Source organism: Gossypium arboreum, chromosome 7, assembly GCF_025698485.1.
Source record: "Gossypium arboreum isolate Shixiya-1 chromosome 7, ASM2569848v2, whole genome shotgun sequence".
Classification (NCBI taxonomy): Eukaryota; Viridiplantae; Streptophyta; class Magnoliopsida; order Malvales; family Malvaceae; genus Gossypium; species Gossypium arboreum.
This window is the reverse complement of record NC_069076.1, coordinates 14,492,131-14,501,958: the sequence shown is the minus strand read 5'-3', so window position 1 is coordinate 14,501,958 and position 9,828 is coordinate 14,492,131. Positions and strand designations below refer to the sequence as shown.

The window sequence follows — 9,828 nt, the reverse complement described above, 5'->3', positions numbered from 1 at the left end:
GAACGACACATCTTAGAATCAATGAAAGGTAATAAAAAGAGGACTAATAGGAAAAAAAGGGTTTTTCTATAATAATAACTTGTTTGATGAAAAACACTTCAATGTGACATCACTAGATTCAGCCATAACGTCCAGGCCGAGTTTGGGGTGTTACACTTGTCGTCTAAGTTTTAGGTCAAAGTATATGTGAGACTTCACCATATGAAGTCTACGACACAATCTACATGTATGAGTTTGCCATATCTATGAATCTTCTACTATGAATCTACATGTATGATTTCGCCATATCTATGAATCTTCTTCTATGAATCCGCAGTATGAGTTCGCTATATCTATGAATCTTCTTCTATGAATCTACAATATGAGTTTGCCATATCTATGAATCTTCTACTATGAATTTGCATGTATGAGTTCGCCATATCTATGAATATTCTTTTATGAACCTGCATGTATGAGTTCACTATATCTATGAATCTTCTACTATAAGTTCGCATGTATGAGTTCGCCATATCTATGAATCCAATTCTGCGAGTTCGCATGTATGAGTTCGCATATAAGAATCCACATTTAGAAATTTGCACATAAAAGTTTGCAGGAATGTCCATAAAGTTAATCCGAAATGACTCTTTCCACTCGGTGGGTTTTTTGCTAAGATTATATGCAACAAGTCTGTACGAAAAGAGTATATGCTTCATGATCTTTCACAGGAGGAATACTCATGCATTATGTATTGCGCCTCTATGTTGTTCAAGCCCAAGCATAAGCTGTGAAATATGAATGCACAAGTTTTTTCTAAGCGAAATCAATGACAGATTCTTAATTTTGAAATCAAAAGGGAAGCAACTTTATTGTATGACTCGCTAAGTTCCTTATGAACTTACCATGTTTCTCTCCTTTGTTTCAAATATTCCACATTGTTGTTCGGTGGAAAAAGGGAACTAAGCCAGAGTCTTCAAAGTCTAGCGGGAGCATGTCTTTCGTTTTGTAACATGTGTAGATATTAGGGCAACTTACAGTCTTAAACATTTGGTTTGTACATGGATAAGAACTTTTTAAACTTAGTTCAAATTGTAATTAGACACATGAGGCTAAATTGATAGATTTCTATAAGAAAAGATTAATATTATAAAAAATTTATTTTATAAATATTGTGATTTAACCTCAAAATACTATGATATTGCTGAATAGTTAATAAATTATTTTACATACTGTGATAGTTGAAATTTTGAAGGGTCAATCTCCGATTGGTTGTTACATCCAAGATAAAATTATATACTAATCCAATCTAACGTATTAATCCATGAATGATTGCATAAAGAGAGATGACTGAAACAACCCATGTTGCAAGTTTGTTTTTATTTTTAAAAATAAATTCCCAATTTGTTCATATTCCATCTTTTACTAAATCTAAATGGAATTGGCGCACCACTTCTTCCTTCCTCTTAGTCAAACATTTCATCAATGCTCACATGTGCTTAGCCAGCTTATCATGTATATATGTCCATTAACACACACCTACATGTTTGTTCCTCATGCCTTTTACAAATTTCGTGGGAGATAACATGCATCCTCCCTCTTTCTCGTTTTACTATTCATCGCCATATTCATACTTAATATAATATGATTTTTTTATCACAAAAAAAATTAACTTTTTAATTTATGCCAAATACCTTAAGGTGAGTTTGAATGTATAGTGAGGTGTAACGTATTTAGCTTATTTTTTATCTCACATTATAGTATTACTACAGTATCTAATTTCACCGTCATTACTATTTTTACATTAACTGTAAGGACGATAGAGTACAACGTATTGAGCTTATTTTTTATTTTATGTTATAATATTATTACAATATTTAATCTCGTCATCATCATTATTTTTATATTAACTATAAATAAATGTACGGCTAATCCAAATTTAATTTATTTGCTGTTTAAGAGTAATAACTTAAAAGAAATTTAAAGTAGAAAAGTAGAGATCGATGGGATGGAGTTTTATTAATATTTAAAAGCATTTTTGTTTTATTAACATGTAGAGTCAAGAGTTAGCCATTAGTTGATAATTAAGGGAAAATATTGTTATAATAATAATTATTTAAATAAGCATTATACTTTTCCTATATTTTTAATTTTGAATATTCAATTAATTAAATTCTATAAAAATATATTACATTATTTTATGCATTTTAAAAAAATATATCATTACAAATCGACTAATTATCATGGTCCAGAATTATCAACAACATTTTTAATTTTGTAATTTTAAATAAAAATATATTGTATAATTAAATTTAAAAGAAAAGAAAATATCTATTTTTAATGAAGAGAAACAAAAGGGGAAAAAAGAAAGAATATAACTTTTATTATGGTGCAGAATCTTTACTTTAAAATATGCTTTTAAATTTTGGGTTTTTGTTGAACTTTAAAATTTTAAAATATAATAAAAAGAAAGTGGGCCTAATTAATTGGTTTCCATCTTATCAGTCAATTTTGCAGGAGGGAGAGTGCACTTGTGTCAGTGTCTGTCTTCAATCTCCAAAACACACACCTTTTTAATCCAATCAAACCCCACTCTTATTTTCTTAATTATATATTTAAATGTTTCTCATTTCTTTTATTTTTTTAATTTTTATTTTCATAAACACAGTTAATTTAACCACAAAATAACTAAATAAAGTTCCATAAAAGAAAATTAAAAAAAATAAATTCATTAACCTTATAGATTATTGATAATTAAATCTGTATAAAATATACAAGAGAAGGGAAAAAGTTTACCACCACTATCGTTAATAACCTTTCTAATTGAGTACATTAAAAAAATAACGATTAAATTTTAGTTTGATTGTGAATATTGAATTACTGTAATAATAAAGGGAACGTCGGTTTAAATATATATTTTTCTCTTATTTAAAATTTAGGGTTAGTTTAGATGAACGGTAAAGTGCGATGTAATGTGTATAATTTATTCTTTATTTCACGCTATAATATTTAATTTTACCATGAATTACTATTTTTACACTACCCGCAGGTAAATGCACTGCGAGTTTGGATGGGCTGTGCGTTTAACTGCGGTTAGTGTAAAAATAACAGTGACGATGATATTAGATACTGTAGCGTGAGACAAAAAGTAAGCTAAAAGCACCGTACTGCACCTTACCGCCATCCAAACTCATCTTTAGAAAATCGATTGCAATTATAAGAGTGTAAATGAGATAATAGTACTAGCAAACTACTTGAGTTGGACTCGAATAAAATTCAAACTCGAATATGTAATTATTGAGCTAAGCTTGAGTTCAAGCAGCTCAAGCTATCGGTCAAACCGAATTTGAATTTAGTGATACTTGATTTGAACAACTCGTGAGTTTTATCGAGTTTTTCATATTTTTATATTATTAAATTACGTTATTGCCTTAATATTATTAACCTTAAGCATAAATATTTAGTCAAGTTAGTCGAGTTTGAGTACAAAAAATCGATAAATGAGCTTAATCAAACTTGAGTTCAAATAACTCGATTTTATCTTGAATCGAGTTTGAGTTTAAAAATAGATGTTCGATTGAGATGCAGTCGAATATTAAGTCGAGATCAAGCTTGACACTATTTAAACTCAACTTGGCTCGATTATGCTCCATATGCAAATAGTATTTTCTAATTTAATTAAAAATTTGAAAAGATTTAAGAATAATTTAAGAAATATGTAAAAATGTTAAATATAACAAATAAATTTTTAATCCTCGGCACTTTTTCTTTCAATTTTATTATTATTATCTCCTTCGTCTCTCTCTCTTTCTCTGAGACTGAGAGACAATGAGATTTCATTCTTGCCTTCATTCTATTTCTACCTAAATAAAAACCCTCCTAATCCCCCTTAATTTACGCCTCTTGCCCTCCTCCTCCTTCTCCTTCTTCTTGCTGCTGCTGCTGTGTCTAGGGTTTTCCTTGTAGGTTGGGTTTGTAAATATGGAGAGATCGGATGGCAAACTTCCTATCAACTTCTTTCAAACTTCCTCAGGTTTCTTCTTTTTTCTGTTTTCAATCCTTTCACTTGCTTGTTTTAATCTAAAGGAATTAAATTTTCTTGTACACTTTGCATCTTTATCCATTTTCTTAGCTACCGAAGGGGTCTTAACCGTTAAACCCGCTTTCTTTTTGTTGCCTTTGCTTGGTTACTTGTTTACCTTCTAACAAACAGTCTCTCTCTCTCTTATTTTTCTTTCCTGTTGCATTTAGATATTCCTTTTCTTCTGTTTATTTTAATTGGATGGTTTGTTAAGCTATTTGATTGATCGGCTTTCATGGTATTGTTGAATAGCTAATTAGTTAATAATTTTGCAGATAATGCGCATTTTGATGCTTCCCAGTACGAATTTTTTGGTCAAAATGCCATGGAAGAAGTGGAGTTGGGAGGTTTGGAAGATGGTGAAGTGGAAGGTCCTGTTTTTGCATCCATTGAAGATGACGAATACCATTTGTTTGATAGAGGAGATGTGAGATTTCATTCCTTTGATTACAAATTGTGCTGTGAATCCATGTTTTATTTGCACTGATCCTTCTGCATTGCTTTGTAGCTACTGCTACCTTTTCCTTCCATTATATTTCTGACCCTAAAATATGTCATAGAGTTTGTTGGTCCTTAAGCTGTTTGTCACTTGGAGCTGTAGCAATGTTGTTTCATAACTTAACATGTGCCAAATTAACACTTTAAGGGACACCTGAAAGCAGGAGGATGGGCTCATAAAACAAAGCTTTAACGGAACATTTGATTCCTTACAATGTTTGTATTGTCATGCTTCAAGTGAAGCATTTATTCTATTATCTTTCTGTTGAACTTTGTTCATGTTATGAAACAATAATGCCGTTGTCTTCTGCATTCATGCTAATTGATTTTACTTTTTGCCTTGTATATTTTTTAATTTTTAGTTATTGATTTTGCTGCCTGTCCCTTCTCCTATATGCAGTAATCAATCATGTGCTAAACTCAAATCATGGTTTCAACTTGTGGTGTTTCTTGATTTTGAAATATGACTATTTCAGCTCTAATAAACCTGTTATTTAATTTGTAGGTTGGGAGTTTAGGGTCACTATCTGACATGGATGATTTGGCTAGTACTTTTGCAAAGGTATGTTCTATTCATTTATTAATGTTGCACTGTGATGAATGTCAATAGTTAACCTTTCTCACTAACAGTTGTTTATAAGACTTAATATGCTTGTTTCCTGAGTTCCTTTGGGCCTTTATGGTTAATCGATTTATTTTTCTAAAGAATATGGATTATTTTTCATGTTCTACTGATGTTAACATATATGAAGATAGTTATGTTAACATTGACTTGTGCTGTACCATGTAGAGGACTTTGTGTAAAAGATGATGGTTTAACTTGTGGTCAAGGATGCTAATTATGGGTAGTTTGTGATATCTAACTGTTTTGGCATAAGGAATGGATCTACAGCCTATCATGATATGGGCCCTCAGTAATTAGAAACTTATCAAGCATTAGGGAAAAAAAGCGGGAGATTCTTTGATGCATTTTCTTTCTGATGGTCTCATAACTAATGGAACTTTTTTGATGTATGAAATGAATGTGAGAGAGATTAAATTAGTAAAATATTGTCTTATTATGTCTGTAACTGTTTTACATTTCAAATTTCATTTGTATATGGCTATGAATTTTATTAGAAAAATGTCAAGGAAAGATGGACTGAAACTGTTTTGTCTCTCCATATGTGGCACACCACTTATTATCAGGCTTGTTTGTTGGTACCAAGCATGCTGTACCTTTATTATTATTATTATTATTATTGTACTTAAGCGTTCATCTAAGTTGATAAACACTGCATATATATTTTCAAGATGCTGTCCACTTAGGTTTCTTTTGGGAATAGTGAAGGTTGTGCTTTTGTGCATAGTCTAATTCAGTTAATTAAATCAATCACCTAAATTATTGTTGTTTAAAGTAAATTTGAGGAATGGCTTGATGGTATCTTAGAGATTAACATGCGTATGTTACAAATTAGGCAATGGAGTTCAAATATTGTCTCATATGACATTTTTTAATCATTACATTTCATCAGCTATATCCAAAAAGCCACATGCTTTGTAAGAAGCTTGTATGATTTGATAAAGGTTGTCTAATTAAAATAATCATTACCAAAACTGACATGTTCTTAGGCAGAGACATATAAAATTGAAATAACTTTGCTTTGGATAATTAGTTAGAGCATTGGGTCCTGTAAGCAGTTGTAATTTAAGGGTAATTGGCTAAACAAAAATATCTTTGGGAGTTCTTTTTAGATGATCCGATCCTTTTGAGTCTCACCTTGTCTATGCTAGATCTGTTCCCATGACCACTTTAGAGAAATTGAATCCTGACCCTTTCCAACAATTTTGGGTTTAGATGTGAGACCCACTTTTACCTTATATGATAGTGAAATGAGAAAGAGAGGAGTTCAGAATTACTCCTTTCATTATGATTGGATTTTAAAAGTTTTTTTTTCTCTGCAGTTGAATAGGGTTGTCACAGGACCAAGACATCCAGGAGTTATTGGTGATAGATCCTGTTCTTTTTCAAGGGAAAGTAAGTAGAATTATGCCATATTTTATGCCTTTATGTTGCAGTTACAATCTCTATTGATGAATGTACAAAGTAATATCAGTTGAAATTTGAAAAAAAAAAATTTGAAAATCTCGGTGTCAAGCATCCCTCATTTTAATCCCAAGAATATCAGTATAAATAGTATCAGTATAAGTATGTTTCATATTGTGAAAAATTCTTTTCAGGTTCATCTGCTACTGACTGGGCTGTAGATGGAGAGCATTTAAACTGGATGGATCAGCATATGTTTGAAACAGAAGATTCCCAAGAAAGCAAAAGATGGTCCTCACAGCCACAACTGACTTCTGCTCGTTTTTCAGAATCAAAGCCTTTGTATAGAACTTCGTCATATCCCCAGCAGCTGCCAGAGCCTCACTTCTCAAGTGAACCAATTGTTGAGCCCAAACCATCAATCTTCACATCTTTCCCTCCTCCTGGTAGCAGATGCCAACAATCTTCACCTGGCAACCTAAAAGTTCCGGTTCTTACTAGTGGATCTCCGTCACCCTTTTCTGCAGCAAGCCTCTCTTCATTGTCCAACTCCAGTCTTCATCTGGCTGGTCTATCTCATGGATTACATTTTGGTGGTAATTTGTCCCAGTTAACATCTCCTGGCCCATCTTTTAGTAGTAGGTCGCTAAATCATTGGGTTAACCAGTCTGGTCTACTACTTGGAGAACGTGCTGGTCTTTTGCATCTTATGTTGCAACAGCAAATACCTCATCAAAATGGCCTATTGTTCCCACAGTTAATGTCACCTCAACAGCAGAGAATGCACCATTCAGTTCAACCATCTTTGGCACATTTTGCTGCATTGCAATCTCAAGTTTATAAATCTCATCCTTCACATAAAATGATGCTTGGACTGGCTGATCTTAGGGAACATCGAACTAAATCATCACAAAGAAACAGGCAGAGCATGCGTTTGTCTCCGCAAAGTTCTGATGCTGGTAGCCAGAAAAGTGAGAGTGGGTTGGTACAATTCAGATCCAAGTATATGACTGGTGAAGAGATAGAGAGTATTCTCAAGATGCAGCATGCCGCCACGCATAGTAACGATCCTTATGTAGATGATTATTACCACCAAGCTTGTGTTGCCAAAAGATCTGGATCCAGGGCTAAACATCAATTTTACCCATCTCACCCGAAAGAATCACATTCTCGAACCCGTAACAGTGGAGAGCAGCATTTGCATCACCATGTTGATGCACTTGGGAAGGTCCCCCTCTCTTCCATTCGTAGACCCCGTCCTCTACTTGAAGTTGATCCTCCCTTGGGCTCAGGTGATGGTTCTGATCAGAAAACTGAGAGGCCTCTGGAGCAGGAACCTATGCTTGCAGCTAGAATCACCATTGAAGATGGTCTCTACCTTCTTCTTGAAATAGATGATATTGACCGGCTCATACAATTCAGTCAGCCCCAAGATGGTGGGGCTCAGCTCAAAAGGAGGCGGCAGATCCTGCTTGAAGGTATGGCAGCATCACTTCAGCTTGTTGATCCGCTTAGCAAAGGTGGGCATGCAGTTAGCTGTGCTCCCAAAGACGACATCGTGTTCCTAAGATTAGTCTCCCTTGCAAAAGGCCGGAAGCTCATCACTAGGCTCCTTCAGGTTCTCATCCCTGGTAGTGAGCTTATGCGAATAGTGTGCATGACCATTTTCCGTTACTTGAGATTCTTGTTTGGTGGTCTTTCTGCTGATCTGGAAGCAGCTGAGACAACTAATGACCTTGCAAAGACAGTTTCCGTGTGTGTTAATGGCATGGATCTTCGTGCACTTAGTGCGTGCCTTGTTGCAGTTGTTTGTTCTTCGGAGCAACCACCACTTAGGCCTCTTGGAAGCCCTGCTGGGGATGGTGCTTCTGTGATCATAAAATCAGTTCTTGAAAGGGCCAGTCAACTTCTAAGTCATCCCTCTGGAAATTGCAGCATGCCTAATTATACTCTCTGGAGGGCTTCATTCGATGAATTTTTTGCCCTTCTTACCAAGTACTGTGTTAGTAAATATGAGACAATAATCCAATCAATACATAACCAGCCTCAGCCAACCACAGAAGTCATCGGTTCAGAGGCTATAAGGCGTGAAATGCCTTGTGAACTTCTACGAGCTAGTCTTCCTCACACTAATGAATCCCAGAGGAAGCTTTTGATGGACTTTTCTCAGCGTTCGGTGCCCATGAACGGATCCAATTCACCTGCTGGAAGTACTAGCCGAATCAACTCTGAATCGGTAAGGGTCTAATAAAGAAGGGAAGGGTAGCATGCAAATGTTGTGAACAATGCAGTTGATAGGATGTAGAATGAGAGAACAGAGGGGAAGAGGTATGCATTATTGTCCTCCTTCCTCTCTTCTTCCCTTTTCCTAAGATCATGAAAGTTGATCGAATTTATTCTAGCAACGCAAATGAATGTGTGGTGTGATGGGGGAGAGTTGGTGATTGGAAATTGTTAGTGTAGCTTGTGGGGAGCTTTATTTTGGTGCTCTGCTTTGAGACGCTCCATTGCCAAGGGGAGTCGTAGTATTAGTGGGTTGGAATGAAAATGAATGTACAGTTGGTCGCTTACTGAACCTTGGAAACACTCCTTTTCTATACTGTTCCAATTACAGTAGCTCCGAGGAAGTCTGATGATGCCCAAATTGGGTGGGTTTGTGGCTTTTCTAGTCTACTTGAGTTATTGAAGAGGGGTGGGGGATGAAGGGTGGCTTCTCTGAGCAATTCAAAATCAACCTGTAATAATAGAAAAAGAAATGTTTTATATGATCAGACTTTAGTTTTAATTCTAAATGCAAAGCAAGATTTGTTGCCTGTCTTGTCTTTGTTCTAAATTCTAACCATGCTATCTACATCTTGTGAAATCCTGGTATTCTCTGCGAGATTCCTATGGTATTATAGAGCGTTGGGAGAGGTCTATTTCTACGTTGGAGGCGTGAAGATACTGAAACTGAGCTGCCTACCAATAGAAAATCAGATATGCAAAGACAGCCACCCTTGATTCCATTGTCATCTATAATAGTCGATCAGAAACCGATATCAAACTCTGTTAATTAATAAAAGCTAAATAAATAATAAAGTTTAAAATTTTAATAAAAATACTAGTGCTCGTGAGTGAAAAATAAAGAATACTGTAGGAGTATGTTTTAAAAGAGTAAAAATAGCAAATAGTGAATCAATAAGAGATATAGTTTCATATTTTAATTAAAAAGTTAATTACTTATGTGACTTTAGTTTTATGTATATAA

At 34.4% G+C, this 9,828-nt stretch overlaps 1 protein-coding gene across 1 annotated transcript; it reads left to right on the top strand.

Annotated features, from left to right (window-relative positions):
* The first annotated feature begins 3,711 nt into the window (after window positions 1-3,711).
* LOC108455165 (protein PAT1 homolog 1-like) lies at window positions 3,712-9,394 on the top strand. The gene is made up of 5 exons (XM_017753769.2): window positions 3,712-4,009; window positions 4,333-4,484; window positions 5,061-5,117; window positions 6,500-6,572; window positions 6,776-9,394. The coding sequence occupies exons 1-5, from the start codon at window positions 3,958-3,960 to the stop codon at window positions 8,827-8,829; spliced, it is 2,388 nt and encodes a 795-aa protein (XP_017609258.1). The 5' UTR covers window positions 3,712-3,957; the 3' UTR covers window positions 8,830-9,394.
* The last annotated feature ends 434 nt before the right edge of the window (window positions 9,395-9,828 follow it).

Bases quoted from the DNA above. Each gene is read 5' to 3' on its own strand.
- LOC108455165 (XM_017753769.2), top strand. From the start codon at position 3,958: ATGGAGAGATCGGATGGCAAACTTCCTATCAACTTCTTTCAAACTTCC. The intron at 5,118-6,499 runs GTATGTTCTATT...TTTTCTCTGCAG, and splicing joins TGGCTAGTACTTTTGCAAAG to TTGAATAGGGTTGTCACAGG. The intron at 6,573-6,775 runs GTAAGTAGAATT...AATTCTTTTCAG, and splicing joins CTGTTCTTTTTCAAGGGAAA to GTTCATCTGCTACTGACTGG.